Consider the following 20,000-nt stretch of genomic DNA (forward strand, 5'->3'; position numbering starts at 1 on the left):
ACTTTATACAGACATACAGCACTAACACCACACCTTATACACACATACAGCACTAACACTACATTTTATACAGACATACAGCACTAACACCACACTTTATACAGACATACAGCACTAACACCACACTTTATACAGACATACAGCACTAACACTACATTTTATACAGACATACAGCACTAACACCACACTTTATACAGACATACAGCACTAACACTACACTTTATACAGACATACAGCACTAACACTACACTTTATACAGACATACAGCACTAACACTACACTTTATACAGACATACAGCACTAACACTACACTTTATACAGACATACAGAACTAACACCACACTTTATACAGACATACAGCACTAACACTACACTTTACACAGACAACTTTATACAGACATACAGCACTACCACCACACTTTATACAGACATACAGCACTAACACCACACTTTATACAGACATACAGCACTAACACTACACTTTACACAGACAACTTTATACAGACATACAGCACTAACACTACACTTTATACAGACATACAGCACTAACACTACACTTTACACAGACATACAGCACTAACACTACACTTTATACAGACATACAGCACTAGCACCACACGTTATACAGACATACAACACTAACACTACACTTTATACAGACATACAGCACTAACACTACACTTTATACAGACATACAGAACTAACACCACACTTTATACAGACATACAGCACTAACACTACACTTTACACAGACAACTTTATACAGACATACAGCACTACCACCACACTTTATACAGACATACAGCACTAACACCACACTTTATACAGACATACAGCACTAACACTACACTTTACACAGACAACTTTATACAGACATACAGCACTAACACTACACTTTATACAGACATACAGCACTAACACTACACTTTACACAGACATACAGCACTAACACTACACTTTATACAGACATACAGCACTAGCACCACACGTTATACAGACATACAACACTAACACTACACTTTATACAGACATACAGCACTAACACTACACTTTATACAGACATACAGCACTAACACCACACTTTATACAGACATACAGCACTAACACCACACTTTATACAGACATACAGCACTAACACTACATTTTATACAGACATACAGCACTAACACCACACTTTATACAGACATACAGCACTAACACCACACTTTATACAGACATACACCACTAACACCACACTTTATACAGACATACAGCACTAACACCACACTTTATACAGACATACAGCACTAACACCACACCTTATACAGACATACAGCACTAACACCACACCTAACACCACACCTTATACAGATGACAAAGTAAGAAATCTGATGCCTTATAAGGAAGTAGTGTACATGCTAACATGACAGGTGTGTAAACATGGAGGAGGCGGAGCTAGAAGATGGATGTTAGTTACCTTGTGAGTTGGGCTCAGGCAGCGTCTCTCTGGCCACTAAATGCATGACGCTGGTTTTACCCAGAGGCAACTTCAGTGCTGCACACACAACAATATCATCAATATACCTCATCAAAATAAAATGTCATCAAAATAAAATGTCATCAAAATACGGCATCAAAATAAAATGTCATTAAAATAAAACATCAAAATATGTCATCAAAATAAAATGTCATCAAAATACGGCATCAAAGTAAAACGTCATCAAAATAAAAGGTCATTAAAATAAAATGTCATCAAAATAAAATGTCATCAAAATAAAAAGTCATTAAAATAAAATGTCATCAAAATACGGCATCAAAGTAAAACGTCATCAAAATAAAAGGTCATTAAAATAAAAGGTCATTAAAATAAAATGCCATCAAAATAAAATGTCATCAAAATAAAATGCCATCAAAATACGGCATCAAAATAAAATGTCATTAAAATAAAACATCAATGTCATCAAAATAAAATGCCATCAAAATACGTTATCAAAATAAAATGTAATCAAAATAAAACATCATCAAAATAAAATGCCATCAAAATACGGCATCAAAATAAAATGTCATTAAAATAAAACATCAATGTCATCAAAATAAAATGTCATCAAAATACGTTATCAAAACAAAACATCATCAAAATAAAATGCCATCAAAATACGGCATCAAAATAAAATGTAATTCAAATAAAACATCAAAATATGTCATCAAAATAAAATGTTATCAAAATAAAATGTCATCAAAATTCGTCATCAAAATAAAATGTCATCAAAATACGGCCTCAAAATAAAATGCCATCAAAATACGGCATCAAAATAAAACACCATCAAAATAAAAGGTCATTAAAATAAAATGCCATCAAAATACGGCATCAAAATAAAATGTCATTAAAATAAAACATCAATACGTTATCGAAATAAAACGTCATCAAAATAAAATGTCATCAAAATACGTCATCAAAATAAAATGTCATTAAAATAAAATGTCATCAAAATACGTCATCAAAATAAAACGTCATCAAAATACATCAACAAAATAAAATGTCATCAAAATAAAATGTCATCAAAATACGTCATCAAAATAAAATGTCATTAAAATAAAACATCAATACGTTATCGAAATAAAACGTCATCAAAATAAAATGCCATCAAAATACGGCATCAAAATAAAATGTCATTAAAATAAAACATCAATACGTTATCAAAATAAAATGTCATCAAAATACGTCATCAAAATAAAATGTCATTAAAATAAAATGTCCTCAAAATACGTCATCAAAATAAAATGTCATCAAAATAAAATGTCATCAAAATAAAATGTTATCAAAATATGACATTAAAATAAAACATCAAAATACGTTATCAAAATAAAATGTCATCAAAATACGTAATCAAAATAAAATGTCATTAAAATAAAACATCAAAATACGTCATCAAAATAAAATGTCATCAAAATAAAACATCATCAAAATAGAACGGGAGGTGGGGGGGTGAAATTTTTTTTTTTTTTTCCATAAACAAATACAATCATGTGTGCTTACAGACTGTATCCCTGCAGACTGTATTGATATATATTGATATATAATGTGTTTTTTATGCTGATTTATGTAAAAAAAATATATATATATTTTATTTTAATTTTTTTTTAATTTTTAATTTCTTGTGCGGCCCGGTACAAATCGGCCTGGTGGTTGGGGACCACTGGTGTAGAGGACAGTTTGGTGTAGCACAGAGTGGTGTAGAGGACAGTTTGGTGTAGCACAGAGTGGTGTAGAGGACAGTTTGGAAAATTTGTCCCACGGACCGGGGGTGGAGGGGGGGTGGATTTTTTTTTTTTTTTTTTTTTTCCCCATAAAGAAATACATTTTTTTTTAAAAATTTTTCATAAAGAAATACAATCATGTGTGCTTACGAACTGTATCCCTGCAGACTGTATTGATCTATATTGATATATAATGTATATATTGTGTTTTTATGTTGATTTAATAAAAAATAAAACAAATAAATAAAACACTTTTTTTTTTTTAATTTCTTGCGTGGCCCGGTACCAATCGGCCCGGTGGTTGGGGACCACTGGTGTAGAGGACAGTTTGGTGTAGCACAGAGTGGTGTAGAGGACAGTTTGGTGTAGCACAGAGTGGTGTAGAGGACAGTTTGGTGTAGCACACAGTGGTGTAGAGGACAGGTGTGAGAGCACCTTTGGCCTCTTAAAGGAAGTGACTACCCCCACCCTTTTCCTGCACTTCCTGTCTGTGTGAAAGGCAGCTTGTCCTCAGCACTGAGCTTCTTCTGTTCTAAGGAAAACATCAACAGCAGAAGAACTTTCCAGAACCTGCACCATGTGTGTGTGTGCGTGTGTGTGTGTGTGTGTGTGTGTGTGTGTGTGTGTGTGTGTGTGTGTGTGTGTGTGTGTGTGTGTGTGTGTGTGTGTGTGTGTGTGTGTGTGTGTGTGTGTGTGTGTGTGTGTGTGTGTGTGTGTGTGTGTGTGTGTGTGTGTGTGTGTGTGTGCCATCACCTCCTAGCGCGACGTTGCCGTGCAGGAAGCGTCCCTGGTAGATGAGCCTCAGGATGTTGGGACTGCTGACTTGTTCTTCCTCCCAGTCTGAAAACATGGCCAGCAGCATTCATACTTCACTCATCTTTCATACTGTACAATTATCATGTTCAATACTCTCATACTACTGAAACACTCTCACACACACTACTGAAACACTCTCACACACACTACTGAAACACTCTCATACACACTACTGAAACACTCTCACACACACTACTGAAACACTCTCATACACACTACTGAAACACTCTCACACACACTACTGAAACACTCTCATACACACTACTGAAACACTCACACACACTACTGAAACACTTATACATACTACTGAAACACTTATACATACTACTGAAACACTCTCACACACACTACTGAAACACTTATACATACTACTGAAACACTCTCACACACACTACTGAAACACTTATACATACTACTGAAACACTCTCATACACACTACTGAAACACTCTCACACACACTACTGAAACACTCTCATACACACTACTTAAACACTCTCACACACACTACTGAAACACTTATACATACTACTGAAACACTCTCATACACACTACTGAAACACTCTCACACACACTACTGAAACACTCTCACACACACTACTGAAACACTTATACATACTACTGAAACACTTATACATACTACTGAAACACTCTCACACACACTACTGAAACACTTATACATACTACTGAAACACTCTCATACACACTACTGAAACACTCTCACACACACCACTGAAACACTTATACATACTACTGAAACACTCTCACACACACTACTGACACTTATACACACTACTGAAACACTCTCACACACACTACTGAAACACTCTCATACACACTACACTGTTTAAGTAGTGTGAATGAGAGTGTTTCAGTAGTGTGTGTATGAGAGTGTTTCAGTAGTGTGTATAAGAGTGTTTCAGTAGTGTGTATGAGAGCGTTTCAGTGGTGTGATGAGCGAATTTCAGTAGTGTGTATGAGAGGGGTTCAGTGTTGTATATTAGAGCATTTCAGTAGCGTGAATGAGAGAATTTCAGTAATAAGAGTGTTTCAGTAGTGTGAGTAGTGTGTATGAGTGTTTCAGTAGTGTGTGTAAGAGTGTTTAAGTAGTGTGTATGAGAGTGTTTGAGTAGTGTGTATGAGAGCGTTTCAGTCGTATGTATGAAAGCAATTGAGTAGTGTGTATGCGAGCGTTATAGGTCGGAGTGTATACGAGAGCATTTCAGTTGCGTGTGTGATAAAATAAATTCAGTAGTGTGTATGAGAGTGTTTCAGTAGTGTGTATGAGAGTGTTTCAGTAGTGTGAATGAGAGTGTTTCAGTAGTGTGTATGAGAGCGTTTCATTGGTGTGATGAGCGAATTTCAGTAGTGTGTATGAGAGGGGTTCAGTGTTGTATATTAGAGCATTTCAGTAGTGTGAATGAGATAATTTCAGTAATAAGAGTGTTTCAGTAGTGTGAGTGAGAGTGAGTAGTGTGTATGAGTGTTTCAGTAGTGTGTGTAAGAGTGTTTAAGTAGTGTGTATGAGAGTGTTTGAGTAGTGTGTATGAGAGCGTTTCAGTCCTATGTATGAAAGTAATTGAGTAGTGTGTATGCGAGCGTTATAGGTCGGAGTGTATACGAGAGCATTTCAGTTGCGTGTGTGATAAAATAAATTCAGTAGTGTGTATGAGAGTGTTTCAGTAGTGTGTATGAGAGTGTTTCAGTAGTGTGTATAAGAGTGTTTAAGTAGTGTGTATGAGAGCGTTTCAGTGGTGTGATGAGCGAATTTCAGTAGTGTGTATGAGAGGGGTTCAGTGTTGTATATTAGAGCATTTCAGTAGCGTGAATGAGAGAATTTCAGTAATAAGAGTGTTTCAGTAGTGTGAGTGAGAGTGAGTAGTGTGTATGAGTGTTTCAGTAGTGTGTATGAGAGTGTTTGAGTAGTGTGTATGAGAGTGTTTGAGTAGTGTGTATGAGAGCGTTTCAGCCGTATGTATGAAAGCAATTGAGTAGTGTGTATGCGAGCGTTATAGGTCGGAGTGTATACGAGAGCATTTCAGTTGCGTGTGTGATAAAATAAATTCAGTAGTGTGTATGAGAGTGTTTCAGTAGTGTGTATGAGAGTGTTTCAGTAGTGTGTATAAGAGTGTTTAAGTAGTGTGAATGAGAGTGTTTCAGTAGTGTGTATGAGAGTGTTTGAGTAGTGTGTATGAGAGTGTTTGAGTAGTGTGTATGAGAGCGTTTCAGCCGTATGTATGAAAGCAATTGAGTAGTGTGTATGCGAGCGTTATAGGTCGGAGTGTATACGAGAGCATTTCAGTTGCGTGTGTGATAAAATAAATTCAGTAGTGTGTATGAGAGTGTTTCAGTAGTGTGTATGAGAGTGTTTCAGTAGTGTGTATAAGAGTGTTTAAGTAGTGTGAATGAGAGTGTTTCAGTAGTGTGTATGAGAGTGTTTGAGTAGTGTGTATGAGAGTGTTTGAGTAGTGTGTATGAGAGCGTTTCAGCCGTATGTATGAAAGCAATTGAGTAGTGTGTATGCGAGCGTTATAGGTCGGAGTGTATACGAGACCATTTCAGTTGCGTGTGTGATAAAATAAATTCAGTAGTGTGTATGAGAGTGTTTCAGTAGTGTGTATGAGAGTGTTTCAGTAGTGTGTATAAGAGTGTTTAAGTAGTGTGAATGAGAGTGTTTCAGTAGTGTGTATGAGAGTGTTTGAGTAGTGTGTATGAGAGTGTTTCAGTAGTGTGTATAAGAGTGTTTCAGTAGTGTGTATGAGAGTGTTTCAGTCGTGTGTGTATAAGAGTGTTTCAGTAGTGTGTAAGAGTGTTTCAGTAGTGTGTATGAGTGTTTCAGTCGTGTGTTTGAGAGTGTTTGAGTAGTGTGTATGTGAGCGTTATATATACGAGAGTATACGAGATCATTTCACTTGCGTGTGTGATAAAAACTATTCTGTAGTGTGTGTGAGAGCGTTTCAGTCGTGTATTTGAGAGGTAGTTCTGAATAATGTCCCTAACGGCCCCTTACGCATACTAGTGTGTCTTTTTGTTTGTGTGCACGCTTGCTATGTGTGTACTTTAGTGTGTGTGTGGCACATGACGTGGTAGAAACACTTCAACACGTCAACTCACACCATGTGAACTCAAGTATTGGGACACGCTTCCAACTCGGTGGGGACATTTTGAGGAAGAATCACTTCTTACAGAGTGAAAGCTGTCAAAGCTTGCTTTTGTCACTTCCTGTCCCAATACATGTGTCCACACGCAACCTCCCACACTGGAGTGTGTGTGTGTGTGCGTGCGTGTGTGTGTGTGTGTGTGTGCGTGTGTGTGTGTGTGTGTGCGTGCGTGGTCTCGCTCACCCATTGGCCAGTCGTCATAAACCTGCTTGGCGATGTCTGCCGCCGAATCGCTGGGCGAAAAAAGGAACTCTTTGGTCTTCCCGCTGACTAAGATGAGTCGCAGGTTGATCTGTCAGACACATAAACGTCACGTCAGTCACCTGGCAGGACTCAAACAGGAAGCTGAAACATCCCCCGGACTGTGTGTGTGTGTGTGTGTGTGTGTGTGTGTGTGTGTGTGTGTGTGTGTGTGTGTGTGTGTGTGTGTGTGTGTGTGTGTGTGTGTGTGTGTGTGTGTGTGTGTGTGTGTGTGTGTGTGTGGTAGTAGTGGGTATGAGAGTGTTTCAGTATTGTGTATGAGAGTGTTTCAGTATTGTGTATAAGAGTGTTTCAGTAGTGTGTATAAGAGTGTTTCAGTAGTGTGTATGAGAGTGTTTCAGTAGTGTGTATAAGAGTGTTTCAGTAGTGTGTATGAGAGTGTTTCAGTAGTGTGTATGAGTGTTTCAGTAGTGTGTATGAGTGTTTCAGTAGTGTGTATGAGAGTGTTTCAGTAGTGTGTATGAGAGTGTTTCAGTAGTGTGTATAAAAGTGTTTCAGTAGTGTATGAGAGTGTTTCAGTAGTGTATGAGAGTGTTTCAGTAGTGTGTTTGAGAGTGTTTCAGTAGTGTGTATGAGAGTGTTTCAGTAGTGTGTATGAGAGTGTTTCAGTAGTGTGTTTAAGAGTGTTTCAGTAGTGTGTATGAGAGTGTTTCAGTAGTGTGTATGAGAGTGTTTCAGTAGTGTGTATGAGAGTGTTTCAGTAGTGTGTTTGAGTGTTTCAGTAGTGTGTTTGAGTGTTTCAGTAGTGTGTATGAGAGTGTTTCAGTAGTGTGTTTAAGAGTGTTTCGGTAGTGTGTATGAGAGTGTTTCAGTAGTGTGTATGAGAGTGTTTCAGTAGTGTGTATGAGAGTGTTTCAGTAGTGTGTATGAGAGTGTTTCAGTAGTGTGTATGAGAGTGTTTCAGTAGTGTGTATGAGAGTGTTTGAGTAGTGTGTATGAGAGTGTTTCAGTAGTGTGTATGAGAGTGTTTCAGTAGTGTGTATGAGAGTGTTTTAGTAGTGTGTATAAGAGTGTTTCAGTAGTGTGTAAGAGTGTTTCAGTAGTGTGTATGAGAGTGTTTCAGTAGTGTGTATGAGAGTGTTTCAGTAGTGTGTATGAGAGTGTTTCAGTAGTGTGTATGAGAGTGTTTCAGTAGTGTGTATGAGAGTGTTTCAGTAGTGTGTATAAGAGTGTTTCAGTAGTGTGTATAAGAGTGTTTCAGTAGTGTGTAAGAGTGTTTTAGTAGTGTGTATGAGAGTGTTTCGGTAGTGTGTAAGAGTGTTTTAGTAGTGTGTATGAGAGTGTTTCGGTAGTGTGTATGAGAGTGTTTCAGTAGTCACATCCGTTGTGTCCTTGGGCAAGACACTTCACCCTTGCTCCTGATGGCTGCTGGTTAGTGCCTTGCATGGCAGCTCCCGCCATCAGTGTGTGAATGTGTGAATGTGGAAATACTGTCAAAGCGCTTTGAGTACCTTGAAGGTAGAAAAGCGCTATACAAGTATAACCCATTTATCATTTATTTAGTGTGTATGACAGTGTTTCAGTAGTGTGTATGAGAGTGTTTCAGTAGTGTGTTTGAGAGTGTTTCAGTAGTGTGTGTGAGACAACATGCTAACAGTTAGCATGTTGTCATGTACTCTAAAGACTGCAAAATGAAGAGTTGGCTAACAAACCACAACGAGGAACACTTTGACTTTGGAACTGTTCAAATCTGTTGAAAAAAATCCTTTCCAGCAAAAGATAAGCGGTTTTATGTTTTGGACTTTGTTCACTTCCTGCGCCCACGATGAGGAACACCACCTAAAACATGACATCATAACGTAACCAGTAAGGAACACCACCTAAAACATGACATCATATTATAACCAGGAAGGAACACCACCTAAACATAACATCATAACATAACCAGGAAGGAACACCGCCTAAACATAACATCATAACATAACCAGGAAGGAACACCACCTAAACATAACATCATAACATAACCAGGAAGGAACACCGCCTAAACATAACATCATAACATAACCAGGAAGGAACACCGCCTAAACATAACATCATAACATAACCAGGAAGGAACACCACCTAAACATAACATCATAACATAACTAGGAAGGAACACCGCCTAAACATAACATCATAACATAACCAGGAAGGAACACCACCTAAACATAACATCATAACATAACCAGGAAGGAACACCACCTAAACATAACATCATAACATAACCAGGAAGGAACACCGCCTAAACATAACATCATAACATAACCAGGAAGGAACACCGCCTAAACATAACATCATAACATAACCAGGAAGGAACACCACCTAAACATAACATCATAACATAACTAGGAAGGAACACCGCCTAAACATAACATCATAACATAACCAGGAAGGAACACCGCCTAAACATACCATCATAACATAACCAGGAAGGAACACCACCTAAACATAACATCACAACCAGGAAGGAACACCACCTAAACATATCATAACATAACCAGGAAGGAACACCACCTAAACATAACATCATAACCAGGAAGGAACACCACCTGAACATGACATTATAACATAACCAGGAAGGAACACCACCTAAACATAACATCATAACCAGGAAGGAACACCACCTAAACATAACATCGTAACATAACCAGGAAGGAACACCACCTAAACATAACATCATAACCAGGAAGGAACACCACCTAAACATGACATTATAACATAACCAGGAAGGAACACCACCTAAACATAACATACATAGGAAGGAACACCACCTAAACATAACATCATAACCAGGAAGGAACACCACCTAAACATAACATCGTAACATAACCAGGAAGGAACACCACCTAAACATAACATCATAACCAGGAAGGAACACCACCTAAACATGACATTATAACATAACCAGGAAGGAACACCACCTAAACATAACATACATAGGAAGGAACACCACCTAAACATAACATCATAACATAACCAGGAAGGAACACCACCTAAACATAACATCATAACATAACCAGGAAGGAACACCGCCTAAACATAACATCATAACATAACCAGGAAGGAACACCGCCTAAACATAACATCATAACATAACCAGGAAGGAACACCACCTAAACATAACATCATAACATAACCAGGAAGGAACACCGCCTAAACATAACATCATAACATAACCAGGAAGGAACACCGCCTAAACATACCATCATAACATAACCAGGAAGGAACACCACCTAAACATAACATCACAACCAGGAAGGAACACCACCTAAACATATCATAACATAACCAGGAAGGAACACCACCTAAACATAACATCATAACCAGGAAGGAACACCACCTGAACATGACATTATAACATAACCAGGAAGGAACACCACCTAAACATAACATCGTAACATAACCAGGAAGGAACACCACCTAAACATAACATCATAACCAGGAAGGAACACCACCTAAACATAACATCATAACCAGGAAGGAACACCGCCTAAACATAACATCATAACATAACCAGGAAGGAACACCACCTAAACATAACATCATAACATAACCAGGAAGGAACACCACCTAAACATAACATCATAACATAACCAGGAAGGAACACCACCTAAACATAACATCATAACATAACCAGGAAGGAACACCACCTAAACATAAGTCACATGACCAGGAAGTTAGTGGAGAATGGACTCCACCTCCTCCACTCTTTTGTCACCTTGTTGACAACATCCAACACGCAGCAATAGATGACATATGAAGGACTGCTACACACACACACACACACGCACGCACGCACGCACACACACACACACACACACACACACACACGCACGCACGCACACACACACACACACACACACACACACACACACACACACACACACACACACACACGCACGCACGCACACACACACACACACGCACGCGCACGCACGCACGCACGCACACACGCACGCACGCACACACGCACGCACGCACGCACACACACACACACGCACACGCACACGCACACGCACGCACAAGGTTACATAAGAGTTACTTCCTGAGGCCCTGTGAGCTGCAACCTTTGGGATGTTCATGCACGCTTGCTTTATTTCCACTCATGTTGTCACTTCATGTTGTCACTTCATGTTGTCACTTCATGCAACAAAATGTTTGTTATTGTGAGTTTTTATTGGAAATGAGGAGCATCTTGCAGTGACATCAAATATAATAATAATAATAATAATAAACATTAGGACTGCAATGATTCATCACTTAAAACGACTCATTTGTTGGAAAAAAGCTTTGACTTATCATTTTATATCAAACCCAGAACACATAAAAGGTAAAACTAGTTGAATAGAAAGTAAAGGATAGTAAAAAATAAAAATAAAAAGGTAAATAAAAGAAGGTAAATAGAAGGGGGAAGTATTCAAGAAAAGGCAAAGATGATACATAAAATTATATAAATAAACTTAAAAGAAGGTAAATATGACAACTTATGAGAGTGTTTCAGTAGTGTGTAGGAGTGTTTCAGTAGTGTATGAGAGTGTTTCAGTAGTGTGTATAAGAGTGTTTCAGTAGTGTGTATGAGTGTTTCAGTAGTGTGTATGAGAGTGTTTCAGTGGTGTGTATGAGAGTGTTTCAGTAGTGTGTATGAGAGTGTTTCAGTAGTGTGTATGAGAGTGTTTCAGTGGTGTGTATGAGAGTGTTTCAGTAGTGTGTATGAGAGTGTTTCAGTGGTGTGTATGAGAGTGTTTCAGTAGTGTGTATGAGAGTGTTTCAGTAGTGTGTATGAGAGTGTTTCAGTGGTGTGTATGAGAGTGTTTCAGTAGTGTGTATGAGAGTGTTTCAGTAGTGTGTATGAGAGTGTTTAAGTAGTGTGTATGAGAGTGTTTCAGTGGTGTGTATGAGAGTGTTTCAGTAGTGTGTATGAGAGTGTTTCAGTAGTGTGTATGAGAGTGTTTCAGTGGTGTGTATGAGAGTGTTTCAGTAGTGTGTATGAGAGTGTTTCAGTAGTGTGTATGAGAGTGTTTCAGTAGTGTGTATAAGAGTGTTTCAGTAGTGTGTATGAGAGTGTTTCAGTGGTGTGTATGAGAGTGTTTCAGTAGTGTGTATGAGAGTGTTTCAGTAGTGTGTATGAGAGTGTTTCAGTAGTGTATATGAGAGTGTTTCAGTAGTGTGTGTGAGAGTGTTTAAGTAGTGTATATGAGAGTGTTTCAGTATTGTATGAGTGTGTTTCAGTAGTGTGTATGAGAGTGTTTAAGTAGTGTATATGAGAGTGTTTCAGTAGTGTGTATGAGAGTGTTTCAGTAGTGTATGAGTGTGTTTCAGTAGTGTATATGAGAGTGTTTCAGTAGTGTATGAGTGTGTTTCAGTAGTGTATGAGAGTGTTTAAGTAGTGTATATGAGAGTGTTTAAGTAGAGTATATGAGAGTGTTTCAGTAGTGTATGAGTGTGTTTCAGTAGTGTGTATGAGAGTGTTTAAGTAGTGTATATGAGAGTGTTTCAGTAGTGTGTATGAGAGTGTTTAAGTAGTGTATATGAGAGTGTTTCAGTAGTGTATGAGTGTGTTTCAGTAGTGTATATGAGAGTGTTTCAGTAGTGTATGAGTGTGTTTCAGTAGTGTATGAGAGTGTTTAAGTAGTGTATATGAGAGTGTTTCAGTAGTGTATGAGTGTGTTTCAGTAGTGTATATGAGAGTGTTTCAGTAGTGTATATGAGAGTGTTTCAGTAGTGTATGAGTGTGTTTCAGTAGTGTATATGAGAGTGTTTCAGTAGTGTATATGAGAGTGTTTCAGTAGTGTATGAGAGTGTTTAAGTAGTGTATATGAGAGTGTTTCAGTAGTGTATATGAGAGTGTTTCAGTAGTGTATGAGAGTGTTTAAGTAGTGTATATGAGAGTGTTTCAGTAGTGTATATGAGAGTGTTTCAGTAGTGTATGAGAGTGTTCCAGTAGTGTGTATGAGAGTGTTTCAGTAGTTCTCCAAAATATTCCAACTGTTCTTTTACCAATTCCAAGTCAACTTTATAACTCTGAATTTGAGTGGAGAAAAGTGATAGTAGAAAATGAAAATGGTGACCTTGTGAGAAGTTTTATTTACGTGCCAGCAATTTTTTGTTGTTCCACTTGAAAATGAAAATGTCAAAAGAGTTTTCTTTCAAGCAGACCGTAACAAAAACAAAAACAATCATGATTCAGATTTCTTGACAGAATTGTGCAGCTTTACTGCAGAAAGATGACTAATGAGGCTTTTTTTCCAACACATCTGCTGGTAAAGGATAGTAAAAAAAAAAAAAAAAGTAAATAAAAGAAGGTAAATAGAGGGAGGAAGTATTAAAGAAAAGGCAAAGATGATAAATCAAAGAATGTAAATAAACTTAAAAGAAGGTAAATAAAAGGGGAAAGTATTTTCCAGACCATAGGGCGTACCGTGTTATAAGGCGCACTGCCGATGAATGCTCTATTTTCCATCTTTTTCCATATATAAGGCGCACCAGATTATAAGGCGCATTAAAGGAGTCATATTATTATGGTTTTTGTCTAAATGTTAAAAACTTCCTTGTGGTCTACATAACATGTAATGGTGGTTCTTTGCTCAAAATGTTGCATAGATGATGTTTTAGTCGCTTCACGATGCGCCGTTTTGTGGGCGGTCTTATTTACGTGCCTCCACTTCAACAGCATCTTCTCCCCGTCGTTAAAACAGCTAGCTAGTTCAGACTTTACTTCAATCAATAGCGGAGCAGCGTCTCCTCGTCCGGAAACATCAAAAACCGTCCGACCGGAACTCTCTAACAACTAAAGTTCCTTGGGTGAATAATGTCAACTCACTACACCGGTATGTTTTAGTGCTGTCATGGTGAGTTTACTGACAGGTATAAGTAAGAACTTTACACTACTTTATATTAGAAATGGCAACAGTGGAGGATGAATGTCACATAACAAGAAGATAGAGAGAAAACGGTGTCGGCACGAACTACGAAGGCGGACACGCGCAAATTTTCATTTTCATTTGCACATTCACACAATAACAACAGATGTAACATTCACACAATAACAACAGATGTAACATTCACACAACAACAACAGATGTAACATTCACACAACAACAACAACAACAGATGTAACATTCACACAACAACAACAGATGTAACATTCACACAATAACAACATATGTAACATTCACACAACAACAACAGATGTAACATTCACACAATAACAACATATGTAACATTCACACAACAACAGATGTAACATTCACACAACAACAGATGTAACATTCACACAATAACAACAGATGTAACATTCACACAATAACAACAGATGTAACATTCACACAATAACAACAGATGTAACATTCACACAACAACAACATATATAACATTCACACAATAACAATATATGTAACATTCACACAATAACAACATATGTAACATTCACACAACAACAACAGATGTAACATTCACACAATAACAACATATGTAACATTCACACAATAACAACATATGTAACATTCACACAACAACAACAGATGTAACATTCACACAATAACAACATATGTAACATTCACACAACAACCGATGTAACATTTACACAATAACAACATATGTAACATTCACACAACAACAACATATATAACATTCACACAATAACAACATATGTAACATTCACACAACAACAACATATGTAACATTCACACAATAACAATATATGTAACATTCACACAATAACAACATATGTAACATTCACACAACAACAACAGATGTAACATTTACACAATAACAACACATGTAACATTCACACAACAACAACAGATGTAACATTCACACAATAACAACATATGTAACATTCACACAACAACAACAGATGTAACATTCACACAACAACATATATAACATTCACACAATAACAATATATGTAACATTCACACAATAACAACATGTAACATTCACACAACAACAACGTATGTAACATTCACACAACAACAGATGTAACATTCACACAATAACCTATGTAACATTCACACAATAACAACTTCCACACAACAACAAGAGATGTAACATTCACACAACAACAACAGATGTAACATTCACACAACAACAACAAGAGATGTAACATTCACACAACAACAAGAGATGTAACATTCACACAACAACAACAACAGATGTAACATTCACACAACAACAACATATGTAACATTCACACAACAAGAGATGTAACATTCACACAACAACAAGATCGATGTAACATTCACACAACAACAACAACAACAACAGATGTAACATTCACACAACAACAACAACAAGAGATGTAACATTCACACAACAACAACAACAACAAGAGATGTAACATTCACACAACAACAACAACAAGAGATGTAACATTCACACAACAACAAGAGATGTAACATTCACACAACAACAACAACAGATGTAACATTCACACAACAACAACAACAACAACAGATGTAACATTCACACAACAACAAGAGATGTAACATTCACACAACAACAACATATGTAACATTCACACAACAACAAGAGATGTAACATTCACACAACAACAACAGATGTAACATTCACACAACAACAAGAGATGTAACATTCACACAACAACAACATATGTAACATTCACACAACAACAACAACAGATGTAACATTCACACAACAACAACAGATGTAACATTCACACAACAACAACATATGTAACATTCACACAACAACAAGAGATGTAACATTCAAACAACAACATATGTAACATTCACACAACAACAACAGATGTAACATTCACACAACAACAACAGATGTAACATTCACACAACAACAAGAGATGTAACATTCACACAACAACAACAAGAGATGTAACATTCACACAACAACAACATATGTAACATTCACACAACAACAACATATGTAACATTCACACAACAACAACAGATGTAACATTCACACAACAACAACATATGTAACATTCACACAACAACAACATATGTAACATTCACACAACAACATATGTAACATTCACACAACAACAGATGTAACATTCACACAACAACAACAGATGTAACATTCACACAACAACAACAGATGTAACATTCACACAACAACAACAACAGATGTAACATTCACACAACAACAACAGATGTAACATTCACACAACAACAACAAGAGATGTAACATTCACACAACAACAACATATGTAACATTCACACAACAACAAGAGATGTAACATTCACACAACAACAACATATGTAACATTCACACAACAACAAGAGATGTAACATTCACACAACAACAACAGATGTAACATTCACACAACAACAAGAGATGTAACATTCACACAACAACAACAGATGTAACATTCACACAACAACAACAGATGTAACATTCACACAACAACATATGTAACATTCACACAACAACAGATGTAACATTCACACAACAACAACATATGTAACATTCACACAACAACAAGAGATGTAACATTCACACAACAACAACAGATGTAACATTCACACAACAACAAGAGATGTAACATTCACACAACAACAAGAGATGTAACATTCACACAACAACAACAGATGTAACATTCACACAACAACAACAACAGATGTAACATTCACACAACAACAACAACATATGTAACATTCACACAACAACAGATGTAACATTCACACAACAACAACAACAGATGTAACATTCACACAACAACAACATATGTAACATTCACACAACAACAACATATGTAACATTCACACAACAACAACAACAACAAGAGATGTAACATTCACACAACAACAACAGATGTAACATTCACACAACAACAACAAGAGATGTAACATTCACACAACAACAGATGTAACATTCACACAACAACAACAACAGATGTAACATTCACACAACAACAAGAGATGTAACATTCACACAACAACAACATATGTAACATTCACACAACAACAGATGTAACATTCACACAACAACAACAGATGTAACATTCACACAACAACAACATATGTAACATTCACACAACAACAACAACAGATGTAACATTCACACAACAACAACAACAAGAGATGTAACATTCACACAACAACAGATGTAACATTCACACAACAACAACAAGAGATGTAACATTCACACAACAACAACAGATGTAACATTCACACAACAACAACAGATGTAACATTCACACAACAACAAGAGATGTAACATTCACACAACAACAACAACATATGTAACATTCACACAACAACAGATGTAACATTCACACAACAACAACAGATGTAACATTCACACAACAACAACATATGTAACATTCACACAACAACAACAACAACAGATGTAACATTCACACAACAACAACAACAACAGATGTAACATTCACACAACAACAACAGATGTAACATTCACACAACAACAACAGATGTAACATTCACACAACAACAACATATGTAACATTCACACAACAACAACATATGTAACATTCACACAACAACAACATATGTAACATTGACACAACAACAACAGATGTAACATTCACACAACAACAACAGATGTAACATTCACACAACAACAACAGATGTAACATTCACACAACAACAACAACAACAGATGTAACATTCACACAACAACAGATGTAACATTCACGCAACAACAACAACAGATGTAACATTCACACAACAACAACAACAGATGTAACATTCACACAACAACAACAACAACAGATGTAACATTCACACAATAACAATGTATGTAACATTCACACAACAACAACAGATGTAACATTCACACAATAACAACATGTAACATTCACACAACAACAGATGTAACATTCACACAACAACAGATGTAACATTCACACAATAACAACAGATGTAACATTCACACAATAACAACAGATGTAACATTCACACAACAGATGTAACATTCACACAATAACAACAGATGTAACATTCACACAATAACAACAGATGTAACATTCACACAACAACAACATATATAACATTCACACAATAACAATACATGTAACATTCACACAATAACAACATATGTAACATTCACACAACAACAACAGATGTAACATTCACACAATAACAACATATGTAACATTCACACAATAACAACATATGTAACATTCACACAACAACAACAGATGTAACATTCACACAATAACAACATATGTAACATTCACACAACAACAACCGATGTAACATTCACACAACAACAACATATATAACATTCACACAATAACAACATATGTAACATTCACACAACAACATATATAACATTCACACAATAACAACATATGTAACATTCACACAACAACAACATATGTAACATTCACACAATAACAACATATGTAACATTCACACAATAACAACACATGTAACATTCACACAACAACAACAGATGTAACATTCACACAACAACAACAAGAGATGTAACATTCACACAACAACAAGAGATGTAACATTCACACAACAAGAGATGTAACATTCACACAACAACAACAGATGTAACATTCACACAACAACAACATATGTAACATTCACACAACAACAACAACAACAACAAGAGATGTAACATTCACACAACAACAACAACAGATGTAACATTCACACAACAACAACATATGTAACATTCACACAACAACAACAGATGTAACATTCACACAACAACAACAACAACAACAGATGTAACATTCACACAACAACAACAGATGTAACATTCACACAACAACAACAACAGATGTAACATTCACACAACAACAACAACAACAACAGATGTAACATTCACACAACAACAACAGACGTAACATTCACACAACAACAACAACAGATGTAACATTCACACAACAACAACAGATGTAACATTCACACAACAACAACAACAGATGTAACATTCACACAATAACAACAACAGATGTAACATTCACACAACAACAACAAGAGATGTAACATTCACACAACAACATCAGATGTAACATTCACACAACAACAACAACAACAGATGTAACATTCACACAACAACAAGAGATGTAACATTCACACAACAACAACAGATGTAACATTCACACAATAACAACAACAGATGTAACATTCACACAACAACAACAGATGTAACATTCACACAATAACAACAACAGATGTAACATTCACACAACAACAACAGATGTAACATTCACACAATAACAACAACAGATGTAACATTCACACAACAACAACAAGAGATGTAACATTCACACAACAACAACAGATGTAACATTCACACAACAACAACAACAACAGATGTAACATTCACACAACAACAAGAGATGTAACATTCACACAACAACAACAGATGTAACATTCACACAACAACAACAACAGATGTAACATTCACACAACAACAACAACAGATGTAACATTCACACAACAACAACAGATGTAACATTCACACAACAACAACAAGAGATGCAACATTCACACAACAACAACAACAGATGTAACATTCACACAATAACAACAACAGATGTAACATTCACACAACAACAACAACAGATGTAACATTCACACAACAACA

The 20,000-nt window shown here is 36.5% G+C and overlaps 2 protein-coding genes across 3 annotated transcripts in view; one reads left to right on the forward strand and one right to left on the reverse strand.

The window, feature by feature from the left end:
* LOC133650116 (cytochrome c oxidase assembly factor 4 homolog, mitochondrial-like) overlaps window positions 1-20,000 on the forward strand; it is a 324,940-nt gene that overhangs the window by 41,035 nt on the left and 263,905 nt on the right. The gene's annotated exons all lie outside the window — the stretch shown is intronic.
* LOC133650115 (ubiquitin-like protein 3) overlaps window positions 1-20,000 on the reverse strand; it is a 45,931-nt gene that overhangs the window by 1,556 nt on the left and 24,375 nt on the right. The window contains exons 2-4 of the mRNA XM_062046951.1: window positions 7,395-7,503; window positions 3,991-4,077; window positions 1,457-1,534 (exon numbers count right to left, since the gene is read on the reverse strand). Coding sequence (XP_061902935.1) covers window positions 1,457-1,534; window positions 3,991-4,077; window positions 7,395-7,503 — 274 coding nt within the window. The remainder of the gene's footprint in view (window positions 1-1,456; window positions 1,535-3,990; window positions 4,078-7,394; window positions 7,504-20,000) is intronic.

The sequence above is a fragment of the Entelurus aequoreus genome, linkage group LG05 (genome assembly GCF_033978785.1).
Source record: "Entelurus aequoreus isolate RoL-2023_Sb linkage group LG05, RoL_Eaeq_v1.1, whole genome shotgun sequence".
In the NCBI taxonomy this organism is placed as follows: Eukaryota; Metazoa; Chordata; class Actinopteri; order Syngnathiformes; family Syngnathidae; genus Entelurus; species Entelurus aequoreus.